The sequence below is a fragment of the Aquila chrysaetos genome, chromosome 20, assembly GCF_900496995.4.
Source record: "Aquila chrysaetos chrysaetos chromosome 20, bAquChr1.4, whole genome shotgun sequence".
Lineage (NCBI taxonomy): Eukaryota > Metazoa > Chordata > Aves > Accipitriformes > Accipitridae > Aquila > Aquila chrysaetos.
In genome coordinates this window covers 7,265,033-7,292,628 of record NC_044023.1, presented here as the reverse complement: position 1 = coordinate 7,292,628, position 27,596 = coordinate 7,265,033, and the positions used below count along the sequence as shown (strand labels likewise).

At 37.5% G+C, this 27,596-nt stretch overlaps 1 protein-coding gene across 2 annotated transcripts in view; it reads left to right on the top strand.

Annotated features, from left to right (window-relative positions):
• Positions 1–26,694, top strand: part of NISCH (nischarin) — a 32,363-nt gene extending 5,669 nt beyond the window's left edge. Inside the window, exons 2-21 of one of the 2 annotated variants that reach the window (XM_029996067.2) lie at positions 233–316; positions 1,067–1,249; positions 4,588–4,636; positions 6,300–6,463; positions 8,008–8,103; positions 9,776–9,871; positions 10,446–10,598; positions 12,502–12,570; positions 13,048–13,233; positions 13,446–13,574; positions 14,032–14,145; positions 14,992–15,100; positions 17,419–17,540; positions 18,397–18,452; positions 18,972–20,276; positions 20,715–20,889; positions 22,115–22,268; positions 22,865–22,993; positions 23,931–24,092; positions 25,305–26,694. In XM_029996067.2, the coding sequence (XP_029851927.2) occupies positions 233–316; positions 1,067–1,249; positions 4,588–4,636; positions 6,300–6,463; positions 8,008–8,103; positions 9,776–9,871; positions 10,446–10,598; positions 12,502–12,570; positions 13,048–13,233; positions 13,446–13,574; positions 14,032–14,145; positions 14,992–15,100; positions 17,419–17,540; positions 18,397–18,452; positions 18,972–20,276; positions 20,715–20,889; positions 22,115–22,268; positions 22,865–22,993; positions 23,931–24,092; positions 25,305–25,933 (4,164 nt within the window). In that variant the 3' untranslated portion in view covers positions 25,934–26,694. Of the gene's footprint in view, positions 1–232; positions 317–1,066; positions 1,250–4,587; positions 4,637–6,299; positions 6,464–8,007; positions 8,104–9,775; positions 9,872–10,445; positions 10,599–12,501; positions 12,571–13,047; positions 13,234–13,445; positions 13,575–14,031; positions 14,146–14,991; positions 15,109–17,418; positions 17,541–18,396; positions 18,459–18,971; positions 20,277–20,714; positions 20,890–22,114; positions 22,269–22,864; positions 22,994–23,930; positions 24,093–25,304 lie in introns of those variants that run through there. The other variant, XR_005930992.1, reaches the window with a different exon arrangement.
• The last annotated feature ends 902 nt before the right edge of the window (positions 26,695–27,596 follow it).

Here is a 27,596-nt window from a genome sequence, read left to right as displayed (position 1 = left end):
CATTTCTTTACATTAAGAAGCATCTGCATGTTTTTGTGTGTGGAGCAGCCTTGCAAATGAGATTAGGCATCCAATATCAGCAAACTCATCTTAGAGTTTGGGTTAGCTTTCAGTTAACTATGTTACTTTAAGCATGTAGAATCGCCTTATAGTGCTACATTAACAGCATGTCTCACAGTCAGCTTCTCTGAGACAAATGCTTTGCAGTGCGCTTACTTTAATTTCTTTTCAGGTGTACATTATTCAGGTCAGTGTTGGCAATCATCAGTGGACAGTCAAACATCGTTACAGCGATTTCCATGACCTGCATGAAAAGGTAAAGATATTAAAACTGTGGCCTTGGTCTCTTACAAAACATTGTGCAGTTTGTATAGTTCTGTTGTGTGGGACATAAATTCTTTCCTCAATAAAGAGCAAGAATATCTGCCAGATACCATCTGAACTGCAGACTAAATCCTTTTTGTATGAACAATACTACTTGCCCCTGTTACACTTCTCTCTTGAACTGAGGGAGGTTGGCCTGGACAACTTCAGCCTTAGAAGCTTGTATCAGAAAGAATAGAGTTCAGGCTAGAGTCATTAAATGTTTTGCCAAGAGTGATGTTTATGATCGGCTGATCTGGTAACCAAAAGCTGGATTGGAGTAAGGACTCTCTTCTGGGAAAGGTGGATGATAAAACTGTCCTTAGACAGTAGCATGGGGTAGTTACTAACCAGTGCTGATTAAAAACAGCAAGTGAAAATGAGAGAAAGTCCACTATATTTGACTGGGCTGCTTTCTCAGAAAAGCACCAGTTATTCTGTTGTTTTATCACCTTAGTTACATTCAACCATGTGGTACTGTGAAAGATTCTTTCAGAAAACACTGTTGAACTTCTCATCGTTTTGTGATAAAAAGTTATTTCTGAAAATACCTAATAGTTTGAGGTCAATAGTTAATTTACTGAAGTAATTTTATTTTTGGATCTTACCAAGATCAGGCAACATGCTTTTAATGTGTTTTATTGCATCTTTTGTGCATGTTCAGATGGTGAGTTGGGTAGTAACTCTGGTCTTTGTCTTTCAGCTTGTTTCAGAAAAGAAGATAGATAAAAATCTGTTACCTCCTAAGAAGATTATTGGAAAAAATTCCAAAAGCCTGGTGGAGAAAAGACAAAAGGAATTAGAGGTCTACCTGCAAACCCTGCTAGTCAAGTTCCCTGTTACTACTCCAAAAGTCTTGTCACACTTCCTACACTTTCATTTATATGTAAGTTATGTTTTTAGCATATGAGATGGAGGCCTAAATGTATTTCCCTAGTTCTCTGACTTGGAGAGAATTGTGTGGAATCTTCACAAAATAGGTGAAACTACTCTTCTTCAGCATGTTGCATAATGTAACAAACAAAGCATATTCTTAAGATTTTTGACACCACTTTTTATTGCAGTAGATACTGTGCTGGTGTGTAATGTGGATAGGGACTCTAAGAGGAGAAAATAAATGCTGGCAGGATAGTTGGAAGCTGAATAATAAATCTGAAGCTGAATTGGTTGTTAGGCTGAAGTCAATAGTGCTGGCTCTCCAAAGGACCATTGCATAATTGATCCACGCACACTCCTACTTAGTGGTTAATGGTTAGAGCTGTGGTTCACAGTGGAACAGTTTCCAGTAACCCAAATGAAGAAAAATGGTGCTTCTCCATGATAAGTACACTGATGGAGTGGCCTCTGGAGAAGTAGCTCCAGCCAGCAGACGATGTTACGGTAAAGGGTGCTTGAAGTGAGAAGCAATGGCTTCCTTTCATGTTCAGATTGCAATTTGTTTGTTCATCTCTTGTGTATAATTAGGCTTTTTTGCAGTATGGCATCATGTTGTAAGGGAGAGAATGAACTTCATAGAGGAAAATGCACTGGAGAACTCAATGGAAAGGAGGAGCAGTAATTGCTTTGGGGTGGGATGTGCTGAGGTGGCCCTTCATGGTTTCATATAAAGGCTTCAGAAATGAGTCACAAGTGGTCCACTAGGTGTGTTAATTAAGTTTTAGCAACAAAGAAAAACCTGGTTTAGTTATGTTACATGAACATAATTATCCTGGTGAGACTTTAGAGTTTGACTTAGATAAACAGTGGAAGGTTTACTTCATAGTGTTGCTATTGCCCTGCAGATTTGAGTGAGAAGCACTAGTTTGTCGTGATCAAGCCCTCTAAAATGGATTAGAGTTTTTAAATGTATTAAAAATGCACGTGATAATGTAGGGACAATTCCATTCAGATGGAGCAAGCTTCCTGATCATTCAGAAGTTGCGTAATTTTTCTGTTCTCTGGCTATTCTGTCTCTTAAATGATGTCTGTTTCATTAATGTTTCAGTGCTGTACCTTCAACAAAGGTTTTTATGCAGGCAGAAATTCTTCCTAGTCCCTCTCTTGTTTTTCAGTTAGACTATTTTTTTCTCTTGCTGTAATATTCATCCTTTTTTACTTTTCCAAAGAGCTAGCATTATTTGGATATGAATGCTTCCCTGTTTCTATGCTGTGCTTGTGTATTACAAGCAAAGTTGTTGCTTAATCTGCATTTCCTTGCTTTAGGGGAGTCTGGCTTGAGGTATAAACTCAATTGTTTTTGTTTGGAACTTTAGACTACTTTCAAATATTTACAAAAAAGAAGTTAGTTATTCAGCAGAAAAGCTAAATATTTACCACAGCAATTCTACTGGAAAATAACCTTCCTGCAGAACTTTGATCTTATTTTAAAATATTTTTGTTACCAGACAGCCCATGTGCATGCTTGAGCCATTATAGTCCCTAATATTACTTCATTAGTTTATATAGGAAAGCTGCAATATTTTTTGTCTATGCTTATTTGTAGTATTTCCAGTAGGGATTATTTAACTTTACTTCCCAGGTTAATAGAACTAACTGGAGTAGAAATACCTACAGTAAATACATTAAAACCACTTTGAAGCCTTTGCATGTCACAGGGAAAAGCCAGGTACAGCTTAGCAAGGAGAAACAGTTGCATGTGACAGCAATGTAGAACATTGTTGTTACTTTGACATTGAATAGGATGTCTGCAGTGATAGGGGATGCTTGTTTTGTTGCTCTGTCTTATACTTTGTCATCTTAGAAGATTTGGTTTGTTAACTTAGAAGCTTTTGCAAGAGAAGAACTGAGTACCCACAAACTGCTGTTCAGAGACACCTGCAAACAATGGACTTCTGTGGGTTTGATGCATATAAGTAGTTAGAGCTAAGACAGAGGTCTCTTGTAGACAGAGGAATAGAGTTGCTTTTTTTGCCTGCTAGTCACTGAACAGTCCAAGTCATAATCTCGTTTCAATTATAGATTTAGAGGAAATTTCTGCTCTGTGTCCCAGAAGATGAAAGAGACACAGAGTATAGTTTTCAATTAAGTCTGTGCATGTCAGATGATTGTAATTGGCTTATTCAAATGATTCAGAATTGTTGAATTTTTTTTGGAATGCAGCTTCTAGCTTGTTGTTCTCAAAACTGGTGTGGAGGCTTTGTTCGTCCTCAGTGAGTGGGGTTTCAGTTATACTAAGAATGTGCTTTTCTAAAATGCTTGCCTCACCAAATGAGCTGAACTGTCTGCTGCAGATGTCCTGTGGATTTATTCCCTTGTTATGAATCATGAGGGATTTGTCAGCAAAGTAAACTCATTAAATATTCATTTTGTGATGATCCATAGTATGTTTATCCTTTGCGGCTACCTTAAAATGAGATGCATGTGTCTAGGGGAAGCTTCACTATCTCAAATAGTTTTATTTTGTTCTTTTTGTGGGCCTTAGAGAGAACTGTTGGAAATGTTCAGAACTATTTCTGGACTTCCACAGAGCATTTGGGTTTTGTGGAGAGAAGTATGCCTGTATGGGAAATACTGGTACTGATCTTTGTGCACCTTCAGATTCAGAAAGAACAAATCCCTGCATTGTTTTCAGCCTTTTTCTTTCCTCCTAGAGCTGTCAGTGCCTGGAATGGAGATTGAGCACCTGGGTAGGTCCAGGAGGGTAGTGAAGATGTAGGATGGGGAAAAGGGGCTTTTGAATTGCTCTGCAGCAAGCATAATAGAGTTGAACTCCAGAAGACTAATTACTTTTTATATATCTCTTCTTCCCTGTAGACATGTTAATTTAAAGTTTTCTGTGCATTAGTGATATTCTGAGGAAACGTTGAGTGATTGATGCATTAGGTTAGTCTTAATGTTAAAATTTGAAGAACACAATACTTGTAATAGTCTCTTCAAAAACGAGCTTTCTTTCAAGTTGGGCTAATGATGGCTAGTAATAGTTGCTCTAGTTGCTGTTGCTGTTTTCTAATATATGCAGGATGTGATTATTTAAATGTAGTTCAGTATCTTCCAGGTTGGAAATTAAAATAATATGAAATTAAATAATTTCAGGTCATTTTTATGAAGTATTTTCAAGTTACAAAGAAATCCATAAGACACAATCACAGTTGATTTCTGTTTTAAAAAAAAAAAAAAAGTCCTGTGCCACAGCAAAAAAGGGAGACTTCAGCAAAGGTACATGTTGAAAAATTGGAACCATAAGTATGTAAATAACACTTGATTACAACAGTTTATTCTTTGCAGGAGATCAATGGGATCACTGCTGCATTGGCTGAAGAGCTATTCCACAAAGGTAAAGAACCTGCAAGAATTTAACTGGGAATGGTTTCCTCTATGTACATGCATTCATATACCTGTGATTTTGAATCTCCAGGCAATGAGAGATGAATTTTCCATGTCAGACTATGAGATTTTTTTCTTCCCCTTCTTTCTCTTCACCTTTTTCTTGCTGTTTACACTTTGATTCAAGCTGCATTTTGGGAGGAGCTGTAACGAAAACAAAACAGAGAAATTGGTGAATTTAGGTTTTGGAAAGGGCCTACTAGTCTGTCCTTAAAGGATAGGATGTGGTACTGGTGATCAGAAGCTTTTGTTAAGCTTTCTGTCTTGGTATGTTTTAGTGTAACCTGTAAGGAAATCTGTTTTATATCAATGAGTCCTGATACAGTGTGTGTTAAATGCAAGAGGCCACTTTACATATCTAAATTAATATTGTTCTTCCAGAATTCAGGAAACATGAGACCTTCTGGTCAGTTAATTAAAGGATGGCCTTTTCTGAGGCTGGCAGATGAAAATGACATGCACTTACTGTAACTGCAACAGCTTTAACTGGTTCATTAACAGCAGGAGGCATGTGAAATGATTAACCAATGCTAATTTTATTTTGAAGAACATGCTAGATGCCACTGTATAATTCCAGTTGGCTGAGGTGATAGGTGATGCATTTTTCAGCATGCCATTTCAAACTGTTCTGGCACAAAATTAACTTTAGGTGAAGCCATTTCAGAGGGTCTGCTCAGCAAATTTTGGAACAATTTTAAGGAAGCTCCTGAAGAAATCTTCCCTGACTTTGTAGTGCCTGCAGTCTCACTGATACCAGAATCATTGGTGTCTGACTGCTGTATATTAGTGTAGCCTTCCAGTAATGTGCAGCTGGAATCTTGGACTTGCTCCCACTGAAGCCAAAGGGAATTTTACTCCTCAGAGCATTTCTGAGAACTCTGCTTATCATGAAAGCTGATGCTCTCTTGTCTATGAAGTCAAACTGATGTCCCTAAAAGGAAGAGGAGAAAGATATTAATTCCACATGTGTGTGTTTTGACTGCTGTAGTCCATGTTAACTCTTATGGTGCCTTCACAGAGGCTTTTGGATGCTGTTTCCTGCTGTTCCTAGAATGAAATGGGATTGTAAAAATATTATCAGATAATGCATTTCCTGTTCTGGGAGTTTGCGTTGGTATTAGTGTGGTGAAAGTCCTCATACTTTCCGAGAAAACATATTTGCTACAGTTCTGCATTTAGGCAGCATAGCAAAAGATGTAAGGCCTGGTTTTTAGATGGCAGGCACTGCTTTTTCTGAATAGAGTATGTCCTAACTGCTATAGAACTTAAGGATATCTCAGAAAAAGTTTAGTGTCTCTTACATTATATAAATGAACCTTGATTCCAGTCCTGTTAAGGTTGAGGGAAATTTGCCATTAGCTGTGTTAGGAGCTTCAGGCTTGTATGATGAGTGCCCATTTGAATGCCTAGGTTATTTTGGTGTTAAAAAAAATTCTTAATTCAGCTGTTGTAGTTTAAAGTGGCAAAAAAGGACATTGCTTTGGTACCTCAATTATGAGCTTAGAGTATAAATGACAAACATGTAATCTCTAACATCAGATCTTCCATGTACCACTTATTCTTTTGTAACCATTGCAGCATTGTATTTGATACCATCATACTCTGTTTTTCAGGAGAGCAGTTATTAATGGCTGGAGAAGTCTTCACGATCAGACCCTTGCAGTTATATGCTGTCACTCAACAGTTGCTACAAGGGAAGCCTACATGTGCTAATGGAGATGCCAAAACAGATCTAGGTCATATTCTAGATTTCACTTGTAGACTCAAGTATTTAAAGGTGAGCTATACTTGCACAGATACTGGAGATGTTGTTTCTACCAGACTGACATGGTTCTTAGCATACTTTTGGAGTCTAGTTTGAATGCACAAGAACTTTAAGGATAGTAAACAAGTGCAAGCATTTGGAAGTCAATGTTAAACAGGTGTTTATTGTCAACCTTCAATAGCATATAGTTCTCTAACAAAGATGTTGATTGTCTGATGTGGTCTCTTCAGCAGTGCTCTCTGTAGAGATGCAGTCACAGAATCTTAATGGGTGCTAGTAGGAATAGGGTGATAGATAAATACTATTCTCTTCAACCCTGCATTCTTTGCAGACACTGTGCTTAGGCCAGTGTATATGTATACATATGCATACATGCATATAAATCCTGTCCCCTTTCTCACCTTTGACTGTATCTGTTAGTTTGGGTTTTTTAACTTTCAAAAACCTCAGTTTCATAGATGAGATGGCCCTGAATTTCTAGCTAAAATACCATTTCAGAATATATGTAAAATGGCCTCAGAACAGATCATTTTTGTCTGGAGCCAATTTTTTTTTTCCTACCAAATAAGTGGATTGGAAAGACTTTTCCTGAGTAATTTTTTTTTAACACTCCTTGCTATAGCTCAAACTCTTTTTAGCCCCTTTCTTACAAGAAGAGCTTCCTTTTAACTGTGTGGTGTGTTCAAAGGGGAAACAAAGTAGTGGATTGGGGGAAGCTTCACTGGAGTACTTAGGAAGTTGTGAAAGCAAAACCACAGCTGTGCTCATATTTCTGTGGATCTTCAGTTGCCTTTGCCATCCTCTGTGTATAGAATGCTCTGAACAGAGGATTCTCTGGCTGGAGAAGAGCATATTGTTTAGAAAAATACCCATCTTCAGAATTTCTGGCACTTCTGAATGCTTGTGAGTGGGTACCTTCAGACCTTGTAAGATACATATGAGACCAGAAAAAAACCTTAGATATTTCTCCCAAAATTATATTCACAGTAAACATAAATGAAACCACCTGTCTCTTATGCTGTTGACATGCTCTGAGGCCAGAATCCAATGACCACATGGAAATACTAGATGCATTTTTATTAGATGTGTACCAATGTCTAATGTTTTCTTCAAACTCATCTTGTCAATGCCTTGAACTTCATCCCCTGTAGTGGAATTGAGGACTGTTCTGTCTTGGAGGATCCAGATGTTTCAAGGAAATTGTTTTTAGTGAATGCTGCTCTGGCTTGGTCAGCTGAGAATGAAGCCTTGGTCAGTCTTGCCTATGGTATCTTTTTGGGTTTTTTTTGCATGCGTCATGTGCTACAAAATACAAGCACAAGGTGGCAGTTCAAGTTCAGTGCTTCAAGTTCAGCGGACTTAGCTGGAGCAACTACAATTTTTTCCTGAAGAGTTAATTGGCAAGTTTCATGAATAATTCCACACTTGAAAAATTGGTTGGACTTTGGCTGTCTTTCCAAGATGCTGTATTTGTGCTATTGCCTGTGTAAGACTATCTGAAATGTGGACCAGTTGGATTACGTGCACTGACTCTGTTCTTAAATGTTGATTACTAGGTCACTGGAACAGGGGGACCTTTTGGAACCAGTAACATTCAGGAGCATCTCTTGCCTTTTGATCTGTCAATTTTCAAATCGCTTCATCAAATAGAGGTATGACTGAGATACTGCTCATAATTTTATAGAGGCTCTGTGAATGCCAGGTCTGCTGCATGTCTCAGAATTGTATGCTTTGATTTGGTGCTAGAATTGGGGACTGCAATGTTTGGAAGGGCTGTTTCATTTGTGAAACAATGTTTTGGGTTTTTGTGGTTTTTTTGTTTTTTTTCACAAGTCTTGGAAATAAGGATGCCAAATTTAAATGTTTAGAATAGCTTGTACTGTGTGTGTCAAGAAGAATGTGATTTCCAGCATATACACAAGACCTAAAACAGGGTGGCTTTACATTGCCTTGAAGATCTAACAAATGGGTTATAATGGGATCTCTTATTACAAAGTACTTTTTGGAAAGTGCCAAATATTTGTGAAAATGTCCTGACATTAAATTTGCTTGTGGAAGTATGCTTTTGGGTATAGTGGTTCTTGCTTGATAATTTGCAGAATTTTTTCATTGGTCTGCTTTCAGTGTGAGTGACAGGGTTTCTAGTAGAAGTTATTCAGTGAGTATTTTATGAAATACTTTTCTGACCACTTTGGATCTTTCTAGAGAGATAATATCTGATTTTGTCTTGCAGTCTGTTCTCTGTGTCCACTTTTGGTGGATGCTGTACCTCTTCTAGTATATAAATACAATTGTCTCATTGATATGAGACTGACTTGGTTAAAAACTGAAGTGGATTTCTGAAGTCAGTGATTTATTGACATTTTATTGTGGGAAAGAAACTACAGTGGGCTGAAGAGTGGGAGAGTCTAAGATACTGCAGAGATGATATTGCAGAATAGTATCAATTTTCCCCTTTCCTGTGAGCATAGATAGTTTCAGGTGTAGCTTTGCTTCATATGGGGGTTAAAAAAAGGGGCTTTAGTCTTGAAGACTTTTGTAATTGTATGTTTGTGAAAAATTTTGGATTGACTGGCACCAGACTGACATTTTCATCTAGTAGTAAATACTTCCAAAAATTAACAGTGTTAATCTGGAAAGAATATTTTTTTTCAAGGGTGGCAGGAGCTCTGTGTCTCAGTTTAGTGTGGTTTCCCTGATACACCAGCAAATGTGCCAGTTGTGGTTGCACAGTGTGTGACCGTCTACAGAGAAGGACCTGCTTGCTGGACAGAGGCTGTAGCAGACCTTTGGTGGTGTTCCAAATTGAGCTACAGAAAAAAGACTTTGTGATCTTAAACTTAGTCTGTGCAATTAGCTCACTAGTGTATTAAATGCTTGGATTACTATCCTCACTTCCTAGGCATTTCTTTTTTCTTACAGTAAAGAACTTACAGTACATAAGTAAATGTGTCTGCAGGTAAAGCCATAGCTTGAAATACTTCTTTTTGGTAACAGTAAAATACTGTGCCCTGTTAAACTGCCTGGGTAGTTTTACCTTGAAGAATACATGGGGCAGGTAGAAAGGCAATGGAGAAGAAGCTTTGTTCAAATAAATGTTTGAATTTCACTTTTTCTGTAGTCATGCCTCTAATTTCTTGCTTTAGCTTTACCAAATGTTGGTATTTCTGACCTGATAATCTCAGGAAATTTTAAGGGAGTGCTGTAACTACTTTCCAAATTGGTAGAGAATCTGCTATTGAAGCTTTTAGCTGGCTCTTCCATGTCTCATATTTGTCTGTTCTAGCATTTCTGACTTTGTAGTATGACTATTTTTTTAAATAGATCAGTCATTGTGGGGGAAAGCTTATCAAAGGGCTGACTTCATCAAAACATGCTCTGGCCACAATGAGTGTTCGATATTCAGCAACATCAATGAAGGTAAGAGTGAGTTCCTACTTCTGGTGAGTGTTCAAAGCACCTGCAAAAATAACGTGCCCATTGTGGAAATTCCATTTGGAGTCCATGTACTTTTCTGTGCTGCCTGTTGCAGGTTCTGCTTTTAAAACCATGGAACTGAAAGGGGTTGCTAACCTTTCAGAATCTCAACTTTGAGCGGAGAAAGTGTTTGTGTGTGTCCCTTCACAGGGACATTTCTGATGCTTTTATTGGAATGTATGCTTCTGTTACTCCTCCAGAACCAAATACATATGTCTTATTCTTTTCTCTGGGCTTTGATTTGGCAAGGGATATCCAGTACCATAATTTTCACAGTCCCTCTGTTCTACCACATTCCCCAATTTGGATTGGCTGCTAGTGTTGGAACTCCCTGCCTGTAGATCTAAAATAATTCTGACCCAGTCAGCTAACATTTTAAGACTTACAACTTTAATCTAGGTGATTATAAAGCTTAGAGATCTTCCTTACTTACATAAGGTTGTTTGGATTGTTTGCAAAACTGTTAGCTTCCAATGAAGATATAAGCATAATATTTTAGTGTGCTTGTCTTAAATAGGAAATCCTGGTGCCTGAGGCCTCTGAGTTTGATCAGTGGGAGCCAGAGGGTGCAACTTCAAGTTGTCCAGTGACAGCAGTTATCCCAACTTGGAGAACTTTAACAACTTTGGATATGAGTCACAATAGCGTATCTCAAATTGATGATTCAGTGGTAAGAGATATTTTTTAATTTGTGGAAGAACGTATGACTGATCTGCTGTGGTACATTACACAGCAGGTATTTTGCATTTAGTTTATATATCTTTTTTCTGAAAGATTTTCAGTTGCACTTACTTCATGCTTATTAGCTACGCAAGTTAATGCTTAGGAGATTTTCTCTTTTACTACTTTGTTATTTGTCCTGGTTTTGGCTGGGATAGAGTTAATTTTCTTTCTAGTAGCTGGTATAGTGTTATGTTTTGGATTTAGTATGAGAATAATGTTAACACAATGATGTTTTCAGTTGTTGCTAAGTAGTGTTTATACTAAGTCAAAGATTTTTCAGCTTCTTGTCCCCAGTCAGCAAGAAGGCTGGAGGGACACAAGAAGTTGGGAGGGGACACAGCCAGGACGGCTGACCCAAACTGGCCAAAGCAATATTCCATACCATGTGATGTCATGCCTAGTATATAAACTGGGGGGAGTTGGCTGGGGAGGGTGATTGCTGCTCAGGAACTAACTGGGCATCAGTCAGTGAGTGGTGAGCAATTGGATTGTGCATCACTTGTTTTGTATATTCCAATTCTTTTATTATTATTATTGTAATTCCATTCTTACTACTATTATTATTATTATTTTTTCTGTACTATTAAACTTTTTATCTCAACCCACAAGTTTTACTTTTTTTTTGCAATTCTCTCTCCCATCCCACTGTGGCGGGGAGGATGAGTGAATGGCTTAGTTACTGACTGGGATTAAACCATGACAGTATTTTCTTTGCTAAAGGAGCAAAGTTTGTCATTCTGTGCTCTGTAAGCAACACTTCCATGAATACTGACTTTTTGAAACATGCTTTTACTGTTTGCATTGGCCTTAGGCCACTTACAAAAGTTTGGGGGGGGGGGGTTGTTTTGTTTTGTTTTTTAAAAGAGCAAAACACCTCTTCAGCTCAACTTTGGAGTGTTATCAAGGCTGAAGCTTCCTGCATATTTAAAAACCTGTGGCTTGCTGGCAGCTGCCTTGACATCAAAACGATATAAAGAGCATGGAAACAAAATTTGGAGTATTTTGCCAGTACCTTAGAATTACATTTTGTAATCAGTTATTAAAAAAAAATCTAGCATTCATCACTAGAACATGTGTCAAATATGAACATGATTTTTTACTTGAGCTACTCTCGTGAAGCAGGAAGCAGTTATGTCTGTAGCTAGACATACATGGTCTAGACATAGACTAGAGATCATGGACTTGGAGTGCAGTTTTCTTGTTCAGGTTTTTTTGTGATGTAGACTTAGGGTGTTTCAGGTCTGAGTCCAGGCCTTAACTACAAGGCAAATCATTGGTGAGATTACAACCGAAACAAAGTGGGTGCAAATACATTGATGTCAAAATTCCGCATCAAATTCAAGGTTTGAGTCGTCTAAAAATAAGAGGCTTTCTGGGTTAAAGTGCATTTTTGAGAGGTTTGTGTGACCTTCTAATATTTGGCTAGTGTAATCAAAACATGGAAACAAATCACTCAACTTATTCTGGTTTTTGGTACTATCTTCTTTATCCATGTTCCTGTGTAACATAGATATACTTGTTAGATAAGACGGAAACACCTATTAATGTGTTTGATCTATAGTTAATGGGTCTGAACTGGGAGCAATTTACTTGTCTTCAGTGAGAAACCAGGTTTCAAATTAAAACTTAACCATGCTTCTCAGAGTAACCTGGTTTTCTTAAAAGCAAGATTCAACTCTTGTTGTGCTAGGTCATACAGAATACATTTTTAATACCAAAAGCTGAGAAGAGAGGCTGTGCATCAGATGATACCTTTCCTTTGCTTGTTGGTCAGCTGATAGTGAAGGAAGTATGGCCTTATTTATAAGCTAAAATGCATTTAACACATGCATTTTTTTCTTGTCTTCTAGAAATTAATTCCAAAGATTGAATTCCTGGATTTGAGTCACAATGGGGTGTCTCTGGTGGAAAATTTACAGGCAAGTGGTGCTTTTGAAGGTGACTTTTTTTTCCCCCCAGACTTCCTGAGACCTTAGAACACAGATTTTTTTTTTTTTGCTTTAGAATTTTGTTGCTCATCTTTCTCATGGAGAATAGTTTAAGCCCAAATAGCTTATCCTCGATAACATCAAGTACTCTTTTAATGGTGCACTTCTTACTTGCTCTGGATATTTTAATTTCTTTGCCAATATTGACAAAAAACATTTAGTGTTTAACTAAATTCATTCACTGCCAGCTGTATCTGTGGGTTGTTAAAAATGTAGTTGAGGAAGTTCCCTTTCTACAAGCTTGAACCTGTGTAATCAACAATTTCATGTCATGTTTTTCATGCTAGGCAGTGTCCAGCAAGAAAACACTGTTGCACAAAAAAAATGAACAAGCCATAATACAATGTCTTTGATATTGTTTAATTTTAATGAATTGGTGTATGACATGGATTTTCTGTGCTTTTGTAGCATCTTTACAACCTTGTTCACCTAGACTTATCCTACAATAAGCTTACATCACTAGAAGGTGTTCACACAAAACTGGGAAACATCAAAACTCTGAATTTAGCAGGAAATCAGCTGGAAAGGCTGTGTGGTCTTAACAAACTGTACTCATTAGTCAACTTGGATCTGAGCAACAACAAAATAGAACAGGTAACTGTTGATTTTCAGTGTTGAATTGTGCTTTAGATCACAAGCAATGTCTTTCAGTGGGTGAAACTGCAAATAAATAAAAGTGGCTGGAGCGATTTTTTTTTTTTTTTTTTTTCCCTGCTTATTGTATGTAATTTATGCAAGAAATGCTCAGTCTGTATGTTCATTTTCATTTAGCTAATCTGTATTCATCCTTATTCAAAAACTTCCAGATTGATGAAGTAAAAAATATAGGAAACCTCCCGTGCTTAGAAAAGGTGGTCTTATCCAGCAATCCATTGAGCATCATCCCTGATTACCGGACCAAAGTACTTGCTCAGTTTGGGGACAGGGCCTCAGAGGTAAGCCATGGTGCACTTCTTCCTTTGAAGCTGGCATTTGAAAAAATCTTTTTTAAAGCCTGGTGAGGAAAGTAGTGTGAATGTTCCAAAACTTGATGAGTCTTTAGTGTGTGTTGGAGAAGGTCTTTAGAGAATGAAACCATATTAACATTATTCAACTATGCTCCTGGATCTAAACTAAGGTCTGCCTTGTCTTCATTGGGTAACAGTATGTTAATATTGAAACAGAGTTGTGCTAGAAGGGTGTTAAGCTTACCAAGCATTTCTGAGTTTGCACTGAATTCCTATCATGTTAGAGCAACGTCTAATGTGATAATTGTTTTTGTGTAATGGTTACAAAGATGTACATAGTTTGTGCATTATTAAGTGAAGATGATTTTTGATTATGACATTAATAAAAATAAATTGTAGAGCTGCCTTGTTTTCAATATTTTTGGATGTTTTCACATTTTTTTAGGTCTGTTTGGATAACATTGTTACCACAGAAAAGGAACTAGATACTGTGGAAGTGCTAAAAGCTATTCAAAAAGCAAAGGAGGTGAAATACAAACTGAGCAACTCTGATAAAAAGGTGAGTTTGGTGCTGTGAGAGGAGTAGAATGTGCTGTGTACAACAGAAGCTTACAGAAAGACTTCTACAAATTAGATCTAAACGGAATTCATTAAACTTTCCTTAGCGTTAAAGTTTTTACGCTTTTTGTGCTTTAAAGTTGTATGAACTTTTAGTGTTGCCTCTTTTTCCTATTTAGTTTTCAGTGTAATTTCAGTAATTATCTGACCTTCCTTTTTGTGCTGGCTTAGGAGAGAGGAAGTGGGAGGAAAAGATAACGTGACTTAATGGTGTACACAATGAATATGCAGTTGACCTTAACAGCCATATTTTGTCTTATGCAAGTATTGTAGGGGTGTGATTTTACTGCTTATGTTGCAGAGTACTGAAATGACTTTCCCAGACTTTCTTCTTGTGGATATTTAGCAGTGGGAAAGAATCAGAAATCTGAATTCTCCTTGCCTTCTGTCATGTGTGTCTGTGTGCTGTGTAGTTGGTTAGTCTTGTTTTAGTAATAAACTTATTATCAGAACCTGTCTTGTCCCAACAGTGTCCCTGTTTTCATTCTCTCATGGTTTGTGAAACTCGCTGCTAGTTTTGTCAATACAGTGATTAGTCAGTGATCAGAATGACTTCTCTAAATGAATTCTTAGTGGGATTCCACTTAGTGTGAAAATAGAAATTTCAGAGGATGTGATGCACTGCCCCCTGCACCCCCCCCCCCCCCCCCCCCCCAAAAAAAAAGCTGGCATTAACTTTCCTTTTACTAAAACTGAGAAAGCTTGTGTAGACTTACTTTAGTTCAGGATCTAATGTGTCCTGGGTATTTAGGTTTTTTCTTTAATCACTGCATACTTTCTTTATTAGATCAGTGAGGACTCCAGGCTCACTGCTGCCAGCTCCAAATCAAACTGTTCTTCTCTTACTGTTCGTCCTTCCTCTCCCTCTCTGCCTCGTCCTGTCAGCTCCAGCCAAGGTAATCATGTATGTATCGTGCTGCTGGGCTGAGCCTCTTGGTTCTGCTTTTCTAAGCTGCATTGATATACATGAATATTATGTGCATGGATATAGGGCTTATCAAGACAAAGCAGAAAGACCTGGTAGTATTGGCTTAGAAAATGGAAAGTTGTATGTGAATCAGCAAAACTGACCTGTTGTTTGGTGTAGTGTTAATTAACTGTAGTGGCAGTTTGGGTACAGGTCGTCTGTTACTGCACCGTCCTGCAGAAATCACCAGCAGAGGACTATGTATCTCTTCCTAGTTTAGATACATGCCTTAATGGAAAACTATGGCATGTATAGACATGTTTTAAAATTGTTTCTCTACCTGTTCTTGGTCTGCAAAATGTGAGCTCAAGCAGCATATGTGCCATTATTGCTTTTTTGCAAGAGCTGCATTTCTATCAAACCAGAAGGAAGATAGAAAAAGGAGATGAGTAAAAGACAGTTGTGGGATTAGTGTTCTCGCTAAGCCTGTGATTTCAGCACATCTGTTGTGCTCTACAGCACCTGCTAACCTTACCTGAAAATTTTTTACTGTATGTTTCAAATAAGGTTGCCTGTTGCATTAGGAACTTAGAAGAATGGCTTATCTTTCATCTTTTGCAGGGAGCCCGTAAGACTGACTTATGTGAATAGTCATTTGTGACTGAGAAGAACAGATAAAGATACTTTTTTTTTTTTTGCTTTTGCCTAATAAAAACTTAAAGTGAAGTAGGATATGAACAGTGGGAGAAGACTTCGTAACCATTTAAAAGAGCAGAGATTATATTCTCAATAACATGGGGTGGAACAGCTTACTCTTACCAGTAAATTGGTGGATGGGGGAGAGAAACATGGCTGAAAAGCTTCATCTTTGAAAAAAAGTCCATTGCCGTGATTTCTGCAAAATCAGTAGAGGTTTCTTAGTTCACTCTATAAAAATGAAATTGTTCTGACAGCATTTTATTAAAGGACAGACAACTTAGATACAGATTTAGTTGCTATTTATGTACATCACTTGCCTTTGTAGTCCTTCTAGATGACTTAATCTGCAGATAAAATGCTGGTTTTTCCAAAATGAAGTCAATGCTAGCTTTAAAGTATTAAGCATTTAAGTTACAGGATTGAGACAGTTTGTCTATGTAACAGCATGCAGTTTTATACCAGACTGTCTGTAAAAATGCATGCTAGCAATCACTGACTGTTTAAAAGTTATTCATCAATAGTCTTTTTCTATTACAGTAAATGTTTAGGAGCAAATGACTCTTGGGAGAAAAAAAAAATCTAGATCTTTCTTTCTGAAGTACTTGGGAGTTTTATAGAAAGACTGGTGTAAGATTCAAGGTTTATTTACTGTAGTCCTTCTCCATAAGGTTCCTTTAGTAGAATCTTGGGGAAGGCTTTTATAAATAGTGGGAAAATGAGGACTAGGGCAGGCTGTTTCTCAGCTTTAACAATAGAAATTGATTATTTACTACATATTTAGCTATTGAGGATTGTTTTCAAAATACTGATTTTGAGAAGTCTATTTTAAAAAATGGAAATATGCTAGGCAATTAGTTTCACTTAGACCTTAAATCATGAATAATGGAATTAATTTCCTGATATGCTATTTCTATGAATTGTTTTCTCTGCAGTTTTTCTAGACACCATCTGTTTCCGTTACATATTATTCAAATTAAATGTCACTAGCAAATGGCTTATGGAAAAAGATTAAATATTTATACAGGAAACAGAAAACCAAAAATAATGCTGTCACGTTCTGTTTTTCCTGTCAATCTGAGTTTCCTTCTTGCTAACACAGTATTTTGTTCAAATAATAAATACTCTTGTGTTTCCTCTGTGAGATGGTTTGATGTAACCTACTAAACTTTACCATCAATCCAGAAACATATGTGCAGGAGTTCTTATGCTTAAGCCAGAAACATACCCACACTAATTCTGTTGTTTATTTGCACGTTTATATAATTGAGCTGGCTGGCTCAGGAGTAATATTGAAAATTGATTTGCTCTGTTGTGTCAGCGTAATGCTGTGAATATCAAACAGGCAAAAAGTCAAATGTGCCTGAGAATGTTGGTGTATATGCATTTATAAGTTTTCACTGATGATTCAGCTTTGAACCCTTCAAAAAGTTTCCGAATAAGGTGAGATGATTGTCTTAAGTGGCATTTGAGAGACCAGACCTTCTGAGTCTAGTTGAAGGTTTATGGTCAGGTCTTATACAATTTTAATTCCACTGGTTTGGCAAATACTATTAGACATTCATTTTGGTTTTACTTCAGTGATTTAAGAGCTGTTTATATTTGTTCTAGAAATAATTTGTGAAGAAACAGTCCTAGCCAGCAGTTTTTTGCAATCCAGTGGTTCGACTCCTACAGACCATACAGTTCCCCAGAGATGCTTTGAAATACCAGACTCCAGATGTAAATACCAGGTAGTTGCCATCCTTCTGTTTGTTTAATGGTATTTTTAAAAGTGTTTTTGTAAGCTTATTTCTGATATTAAACTTCTGTTATCATAGTAATCCATAGCAACGTTTTTTGATTCTCAGAGCTATTATAATGTAAAAGGAGGTAGCCCCAAATTTGAATCAAGGGGTTGGTCCACCTTGTAAATTAAATGCATAATCCAAGTTTACCAGAGTTGCAGAGAATTGTTGTCACTATGTCATGACTTTGAGATGCTTACCCAATATTAGTATCACATCATTTAATATCCACTTAGATACTGAGTGTAAGACTTCTATTGTATCTACTTTCTTGCTAGTAGAGTGGAAGGATCTTCTCCCTGTCAATAGGTAATGGCCTTAATTTGTCTCCTTCCAACTCCTGCTGTTTGATAACTTCTGTATTGTGATTTCATCTGTTGTGTTGGAAACACTCTTCATATGCATGGCTTCAAGGAACGAGACAGCAAGACTTGGGGGAATCTCTTCCTTTGCTACTGGTATAGTTGGTCTTTGTCAAGTTCCTTCACCTTTTTGCCTCACTTCAGTAAAAATTTATAGTGTGCTGAAATGTCTATGGGTCACAGGTTGGATCTGTTCTCAAGCTAGCAGTGGAGTTCATTCTTTTCCTGCCTTAATTGAATGCCCAACCTAAAGTAAACAGTGTTTCAGGATCCTCAAAGGATAGCTGTTCAGCTGCCCATGAGTACAACAGTCAGGACTTTGCAGTGAGTCGGCTAGCTTTAAAAAGTGGGAGCCAATGTTCACTTTGCTTTTCATGTATGCTGAAGTCTGACAGCAGCTGTAAGTAGTTGATAGCTTCCTGATGTTTTCTTCTCCTTAGGCACCTGCCTCCCTACTGGATTCATGCAAAGAGTATGGAAGCGGTCATCATATGTGGTAAGCTAGATGTCTAAGTTCTGGTTTAAATCCTTGTTAGCTTTTGGGTAATAAAAGTGGATGCTGCATTTTTAAACCTGGCCTTTAAGGCAAAACAGTCTCTTTCATTGCATGCTGCCTCTGTTGTTTTTATGTTGGTTTTTTTTTTTTTTTAACCAAAATCAATTTCATGGTGTAAAGTGTTTTCAACCTTTGAACTGTGGAATGCAGTTGGTAGTTTCAAAACCAGCAATAGCTGTACTACAAAGTGCTTTAACTTGTAAGGATATGCTTGTTGGGGATGGGAAATGGAAGATGAGTTAAACATTTCAGTTTTTACTTTCTATAGAATTACATGCTACCAGCCTTTAAAAATCAATGGCTGTGTGCAGTACAAAGATGTTTTACAAAATTACACTGACTTAACTGTATTAACAACAGTAAACCTCGAAGTTCTAAGCAGCAGCACCATGAATTGTAGGTAGCTATGACTGTTTTTAAACTGAAGCTTGTACTCACTGTGGCTTATCTCTTTTGAAGTTTTGATCGTTCAGAGGAAGAACACTGTGCGGTGCCTGACCCCTGTAACACCATCATCTTGCCTTTTAATTGTATGTCATACACTGCCACAAACCAAGATTTTATCCAGCACCTTTCTGCCTTGATAGTGCAGACTGTGCAGAGATCACCCCCCTCCTTTACAGAGAATAAAGGAAGTGATTCCAGAACCACAGACAAGGAAGATGGATATTTTGAAATGGGACTTCATGAAGGAGATCAGACTTTTGAGTTCAGCACTACTTCAGATACTCGGTCATCTGACAACATAGTGGAGAGTATTGATGTAGTCAAAATCCTCTGGAGTTTTTCTATTCACGTTCATAAAGGACTCAGGCAGTTTGCTTCATGTTTGGTTTTGACCAATGATATGCTAGCGGTGTTTGAGATTCCTCATCAGGAATTGAGAGGAAATTGCCAGCACATCCCTTCTGCCTTGAAATTAACACTGTGTTTTCCATATACTGATCTAATAGAATTTGGCTTCCTCCTGCCAGAAATCTGTTTAACACTGAAGCTGAAAAACAGTGACAACTGCTTGCTTATTGTTTCAGACTCCCAGAATCTTCAAGACTTTTATTCCTGTTTACACACCTGTTGCTGTCAACACCACACCTCAGTGTTACCAAGCTCTACATTGTACTGTGGAAAAGCAAACCTCCAAGAGTTTCTCTGTCAGCTTATGGAATTGAATTGCATTTCAGCAGAAGATGTTGAAATAAAAGGTTGTTTCCCAACATATCTTGTTTATGGGAATAAAACCAATGTTCAGAAAATCTTGCATCAACCAGAGTCAGCTGGCAATAACAAAGAATGGTCAAAAAATGTTTTGTGTTCTGCACTTTATTCTTCAGTGTATAAATCTTCTGACCAGGGTCCCTGTGTGGTCCATCCATGTTGGATATTTCTAACACCCCAGCATTTGTATATAGTAAAGGTGGATTTCAGTTTACTGCCAAGTAAATGGGTAGGCACAGAAGAGTTGGGAGGTGTATTTAAGCTCAACAGGATTCCTTTAGCATCACTTGTGTTGCATCCGACTCATGGTTCCATCCAGCAGAAGGGTTCATTTTTGGATGGGCATGTGCTGGAGTTACTTGTTGGATACAGATTTGTTAGAGCAGTTTTTGTTCTACCTCATGAGAAATTCCACTTTCTAAGAATCTACAGTCTTTTAAGGACACTCCTGCAGGATGTTAAAACTATTATTATTTTCAAAGCTTCAAGCAAATCAGATGCTGTAAGAAATCATGTTGTGGAGGCAAACAGACATGGTCAGTCAGCAAGGTAACAATTCCCATAAAAGGTCTGATGCGCAGTGCTGAACTTAATGTGGCCTAGCCAGTGTGTTTGCAGTTGTCATTGTAATTATTTTTGGCCTGTAGTATTGATGGAAGTATTTTTTCATTCTGCTAGTCTGTAGCATGTGTGAATGGTTATCCTGGACTGTATCTGTCTACCTCTTTTTTTTGTTCCTGTTTTGTTTTATCGTTGCAACATAAAATATATTTTCTGGTGGAAGGAGACTTCCTATTTCTTGTGCTTGCAGGCTGAGATCATGGCAGATTGACAGCTATGCTCAAGATAAATCATTTAAAGTAAACTATTAAGGATAGAAGCTGCCTGTTCCTAATTTCTGAATGAAAAATAAAGTATTAATGCTTGCAGGGGAAGAGCTGTGTATTTCCTTAAATTTTGATGATGTGTTTTCTGGATCTTTTCTAGCTTTTGCAAGCCTCATCTGATGCTGTCGTCTTTATATCCATCTGAATTTCTCATGCAGAAGATAACAGAAGATAACCAGATTCCTGTTCACCTTCATGTTTCTGTGTCTCTGCAGTATGTGGCTGGGCTGAAAGGAAGTGCCCTAGTTGAGTTTTTCCATGGCAATGTTGCAGAGGTATTGTGCCTAGCCCAGGTGTATAAAAAAGTGCCTGTGGCCTTTCAGTACTAGACAGTCTTTTAAAAACAACTTTCCTGATCAAACTTAAAAACAAGAGTTAAGCTCTGTGAAACCTGGAAGTGTTTTGGGCAGAAACCTGTTTGTGTTTCTCCATTTTGGGTTCCCTGCTAGAGTGATTGGGATCCTGCCAGGCATATTTTGCCTTCAGGATCCTTGATGCAGAACAGGAGAGTACATTAGTGTATATCTTGAAGATATGATTACTCCAAGAATGTTCCTCTTTTCTTTCCTTTTGCCACTTTAAAGAAAAAATAACTGGAGTGGAATTATTTTGGGATGGTATCTAGTTAAATCAATAAATAAGTGTCCTGACTCCTTTGTGTAGTATCGGTGCATGAATACAACACATGTGCATGGCTGTAGGTACTCCAGAAACATGAGCAGATAAACTTAATTTATGAAAAACAGATTTATAGTCTGTATGGGGAACATAAAATTTAAAAGTACAAATCTTACCTTAAATTCACAGTGTGGCTTTTTGAGTGATAAACCATTGTGGTCTGAGTACAAATGTCAATTGAAAAAGCTTATTGAGAAATAGAGACTTTTTATTCCCTTACCTCACTTCCAAATCTTTTAAGTAAGCACAAGTTAAAGTTGTGCTTCTCTTCTTACACCAGGAGAAGCTGATAAAGAAAGGTTACTCTCTTGAGGATTTGCAGTAAGCTCATCAAGCTAGAAGCTGGGAAGATGCCTAGTTGGAACAGCAGCTGTAGTGGGCAAGCTTTGTTTCTGTCCTCTCTTAAGGATCTTTGAATCCAACCCCACAGTGGCATCTGAAGGCTCAATAGACTAGTTGAGGCTTGGGAGTCACTGCTCATCTATTGATTAAAATTTTGGCTGCAGTATCTATTCTAGAAAGCCTTTCTTGTGCACTAGATGTTTTTATTTTTTCTAGTTTTGGTCAGAAAACAAGGAATAATTGGAATAATTAGACCACAACAGAAAAATAATTTTCTTATGTAAACACAAAAGACTTTTGGTAGACTGCTGCAGTGTTTAGCAGCTTTGAGGTGAACTTCTGCTCTTTGACTATAGCATGTTCAGATGCTTCAGATCTTGAAATTGTTTTTCTAGTAGCCTAAAATTGCCTCTAAGATGATGAAACTATCTGAAATATCAAAGCGTGCAAGTGATTTATGAAATACAATTTACATCTTAGGTGGAAAATGAAGAGTTGAGACATCTCATGTGGTCTTCAGTTCTGTTTTACAAGACTCCCAATGTGGAAGTGATGGCTTGTGTGCTTCTCTCAACAAAAGCTATTTACTTTCTGTTGGATGATTCTTTCATTCATGCTGATGAGCACCAGTCAGGTAAGATAGCTATTTTGATCCTTTAATAAGGTTACCAACTTAATCCCTGTCTGTGTGTTTGTCTTCGGTTTAAGTACCAGTTTTTGTTGATACTCTTACTTGGACATCCTAGTTGAGGGAGAGTGTGGCACAGTTTGCTGTATGCAAAGTACTTGCGCGAGGATTTTATAGTCAAAAAACAGGGTCTTGAGTCATGGCTGCTTCTCAAAAGAGACCCTTCCATGTGCCATTGTATCTGTGCTTTTCTTGGATGTCATTTCATAGTCCCTAGCATCACCTGGGTAGCTAAAGGCTCTTTCATAACCAAAATGGTAAATGAAGGGTAATGAAACTCATGGTGTGCCTTCAATTCATGCGAGTGGTGTGTTAATGAATCTGCTGATTTAAATCTGTGATGTGATGGCTACTTCAAGAAACACTGCTAACGAGGAGATTTGGTTGTATTTGCTTGAGAAATAATTAGCTAGTATTCCCACTTTCTTCCTAACGTCTTCCTTCAAGTGTGATATAGGTACAAGATTTTAACATTAAAAAAATATGCTTAAGGAAAGAAGAATATTTTTTTTACTTTTTTATCGTATATCCTTTTTCAACAGATTTTTGGAACAAAGAAAACTCAGATTGTGAAAATAGTTCTTTCCACCTCTCTTGCTGCTTTGTGCTAAAACTTAATGACCTGCAGTCAGTAAATGTTGGCCTGTTTGACCAATACTTCCGAATTACTGGTGAGTACATCTTGTGCTTTAAGTTTTTCCAGTTCTATTTTGTCTGTTTAGTCTTGTCTTAGATGGATTCCTGTCTTTATTTTATTAGTGAAAGGGAAGAGTATATTATTTTGTTGCTTCTTAAAAAAAATCAAGTTAATGTAACATTGGTGCTCTACCAGTAGGCTGATAATACTGTCTCGCAACATCTTGTAATGAAGGTAACTGGGAAGCTTAATATCAATGAACTAATTGGTCCCACAAGTGCTTTTAAAAATTGTCCTGTCTTAAGGACACATCAAAAGGGAACTCTAAAGACTTTCTTGTTGTTCTGAGGCGTTGGCTTGCAACAAAGAGTAAAATCAAGGTACTGCCCGCATTGAAAAATGCGTAGTTGATGGTTGACTTTTTGGGTAGAAAATGAGGCCTTAAAGTTTATGAAAGGTAATGATGTCAACTTTAAATTTAATGTAGATAACATGGGTAAATTTTCTGGGCTGGTGCATTGCCTCAGAGTCCCACTACATGTGAATCATACATTCCTGTATTCTCAAATGTCTTCTAATTGTGTTGAGACCTTGAGGCGGGGGGAATTTCTCTTGCAGAAATTATTTAAAGTACCTTACACAGAAAGCTGAGGGCAGTTTTTTCTGTAAGATAAACTGTAAACATAAGATGATGATAAAGTTGAACCCCTACAGCAATAGTTGAACAGTTAGATCATAAGTGTATGTCATATTTTAAATCAAGAGAAATTATATTCTTTATTTTTTGAGGGATTTGTAAGGATTCTATTATTTTCCAAGGATTTGAAAGCTTTCTGAATTATGATGCACGTTTTCAGGAGAAATAATCCTAGCATGAAATCTTTTTTGGTGGCGGTCGCATGTTTGTTGAAGAAATTAGGATAATGCCATATACAGATCTGTGAGTAGTTTATATTCTGTTCTCTCTTCAGGACACTCTGCAGATCATATAGTCACCTGCCTGACAAGAGACAGTTACAACACTCACACCTTCATACAGCAGCTTATGGCAGTTCTGTCATTGCTTGCACGCACACCTTCACCTGAACCAGTAGATAAAGACTTCTACTCTGAATTTGGGAGTAAAAACACAGGTAAGTGGTCTTTTCTGCATGTCATGAGTTATTTAGGCATCGTACTTAAGGCATCATTTAAAGTGTACTGATTAAAAACTTTTGAGGGAAATTTATGCATCAATTGTTTCCTATTTGATACTTCAACCAAAATCCCTGACTTCAGTTATCTTGCATGTGTCTTATCTGAACAGAATTGTTAAATATAGTCAATCTTGCACATGTGAAGTTAGTGGTGGCTTCTTGAGTCCAGCAGAAAGAGCACTTCCTATACAGTATTTTGGGGAGTGTACTAGTGTAGCTCCCGCTGCAAGTTTCAGCCTAACCTATGAAGTCTTGTAAGCCTTCAAAGAACGGTGAAGGTAACAAAGTCTGAAGGTTACATTTTTCATCACTTGGTCAAATAAAAGAATCCTGTCATTCTGTGAGAATGTAGTGAAGTGAAAGCTAGACTTTTTTAAGGTGTGTTAGGTTCAATTCCAGTATCAGGTGAAACTTTTTTGCTTAGAATTCTGAAAGCCAGTTGAAGGTATGAAATAAAATGGCATTTTTGTGAAGAATGATTGTTATTGCTACCTTTTTAAGGAGCTGTGTAAGCCCAGAAAGTGCAAGGTTTGATGGGAGGTCATACCTTTTATTTGACCAAGTGGTTTATGTGAAAAAAGCAGGCATGCTTCCTTCAAGCTTTTCTGTGTCGTTCAGCACTTATAGGGAATAAGCAACTGCAGTGTCACCTCCTGCCAGAGAGTAGCATGGAGCAGAGGAATGTGCACATCTAGTAGGGGTATAAGAGTCGTCTTTTTCTGTTTTTATTGTATTTCTGCCTTTTCTCTCAGCTCAAAAGAAAAGTTTGTGTTCAGTGATCTGATAATGCTTTCAGTGAGTTCAGAACTGGGGAGTGGGAAGGAGGCAGGGGAGGTCAGCTGGTAGGGAGGTAGATAGTCTCTGATGAGAATCCAGCTGTATTTCCTTTAGTTGAGGGTGATGGCAGAAGAAGTTATGTGGTTAGAAACTGCAGAAAAGTATGTTGGTAATGCAAGAGAGACTCCAGTAGAGATCTGCCATCCAAATAAAATTATTCCAATATTGTATATAAGTAAAACCATAAATGAATAAATACAAAACTTGAATTCTTCCAGCTGCAGCCAACTATCAAAGGTTTTTGCTTATCCTAATGCATTAAGTATTGTATAGTACTGAATAGAAGTGTAATAATATATATGTTTCTTGCAGGAAAAATGGAGAATTATGAACTGATTCACTCTAGCAGAGTAAAATTTATTTATCCAAATGAAGAGGAAATTGGGGACCTTGCTTTTCTAGTGGCAGAGAAGATGGATGGTTTGACTAATCTTCAGTCCCTCAACATCCTTCTGTATGTGTTGGCGTTTCAAGTAAATCATGTTGAAGGTTCTGCCCAAAACACTAGTTCACTTCAACCTAAAACACTTATATTAACTAGCTCTGATTTGTTCCTCTTTGATGAAGATTATATCAGTTACCCACTACCTGAATTTGCTAAGGAACCACCAAAGAGAGATAAGTATCAGCTTGCAGATGGAAGACGAATCCGGGATTTAGATAGAGTACTTATGGGTTATCAGACATATCCGCAGGCCCTTACATTTGTGTTTGATGATGTTCAGAATCAGGATCTGATGCAGAATTTAACACTGGATCACTTTGGAGAAACTGATAGTGCCCCAAAGGGAAATGCTAATCAAGAAGGCATCAGGAGCAGAGAGATCCAGTGGTACATCTTTATTCCAAGCGCAGAAAGCAGGGAGAAGTTAATCTCATTGCTTGCAAGGCAGTGGGAGATCCTGTGTGGTAGGGAACTCCCTTTGGAACTCACTGGGTAGATACTGCACAGCTAAGTGATTTCAGTGTCTATTATAAAGTAAAGCACAGTGTTTAAATAGATAGCGCCTGTCAAGTTATGTTTTTTTTAATAAGGAGCTGACCTGGACTACCTTGCTCCCTAGTGCAGTGAACATTTAATAATACATAGACATATTCTGAAGTGTTAACTGGGGACTGAACTTCTTGTAAAGTCTATTTTTATGCAATAGTATATAGTGAAAAAAATCATGAGACATCCTGGGAAACTGTATGGAAAAATTAAGGAGTCAACACTAGATATGCTGTTGTCTAGGGCTGTTAAGGTTTCTGCTATTTTTCTGTATATATCAGTCTTGCTGTTCTATACATTCTAATGTGTAAATAAGGGTAAATGCTTGTGTATGTTCAAGTGCAATGTTCTTTGTACGAGAAGTATTTTGGGTATGCTGCTAATGCTTATTATTTAATGATCTTACAGTTTTACATATGGGTTTTTTGAGGCCAAATGTAATTATTTGCTGCCAATCATGAACTCAGCAGTAAAGTTGGAGCCACAAGCAGGTGACAAATTTTCCTATGAAATTATTTTCATAGGCATTCTTTTTCCTTATCCTAGGATAAAGAATTGCCTGTTAAAGATCCACTCAGTATTGTTGTGAAAGTGGAAATACCCAACATGGGTATAGAGCATTTTGTCAGCAAATAATGAATTTGTATCTCTGAACACAAAGTCTTTCTTTTGCCTATCTTGTCAATACAAATAAAGTGTAATTTGACAGTTTTCTTTTGGCCTTGTCTTTATTCAAGTTTATCTTGTGTTTGCAGGATACCATATGGCAGTTTATCACCTATTATGTTGCTAGAGTGTATTGTAAAGTATGAAATATGCAGCAAGATCAAAGAAGAAAATAGTTTATTCTACTATAGCAAGTTTGTACTGGTCCAGAAATAGAGCTGAGTCATGGAAACTGAGGATCTGCAGCTTCTAGCCGCAATTTAAGGAGGATTTATTTCAAGTACTTTTGCTTCTCCATCAGATATTAGGGATTTGCTTTCCAAGTTGTCATCTTTAACTTGAATATTACTGTGCCCACCAAGTTTTAGCCTCACCCATGACAGCAAAATCTGTACCTACTATTATGAAGACAAATACTGAGACTTTGAAAAAGACTGTTCCATGTCCACTGGGATTAAGAAGGGAAGAACAGTTTTGATACATATGTGCCAGCTGGTGTTGCTTAAAAATGATGCTCCTTAAAAAACACATAGAAAAACTTAGTTTGGAAGAGACCTCTGGAGGACTAACAGTCAAGCTCAAAATGGGGCAAACTTCAGATTGCTCAGGGCCTAGTCCAAACAAGTTTTGAGTTTTCTCCAAGAATGGCAAGTCCACAGTGACACTGAGAATTTGGTGGTTCCATGGAGTATTTTTTCATGCTGATGAGTTTGGCTGTGCTCTTTGGTCTCCAGATGCCAGAAATGTTGCAGTCAGTGCAAGGATGACAGACACAGGGATCCAAAGTCAAATTGTATTGCAGGATTCAGTGGAGTTCCCTAAGCAACCAAAGAGATGAGGAGCATTACTCGAGTGCTGCTCTGTTCATAGTTTAGCAGAGGAAACTAGCCCCTCTCAAGCTTAGACCAAACTGAACAATTAAGGTAGGTACTGTAGACTCTTGGGGA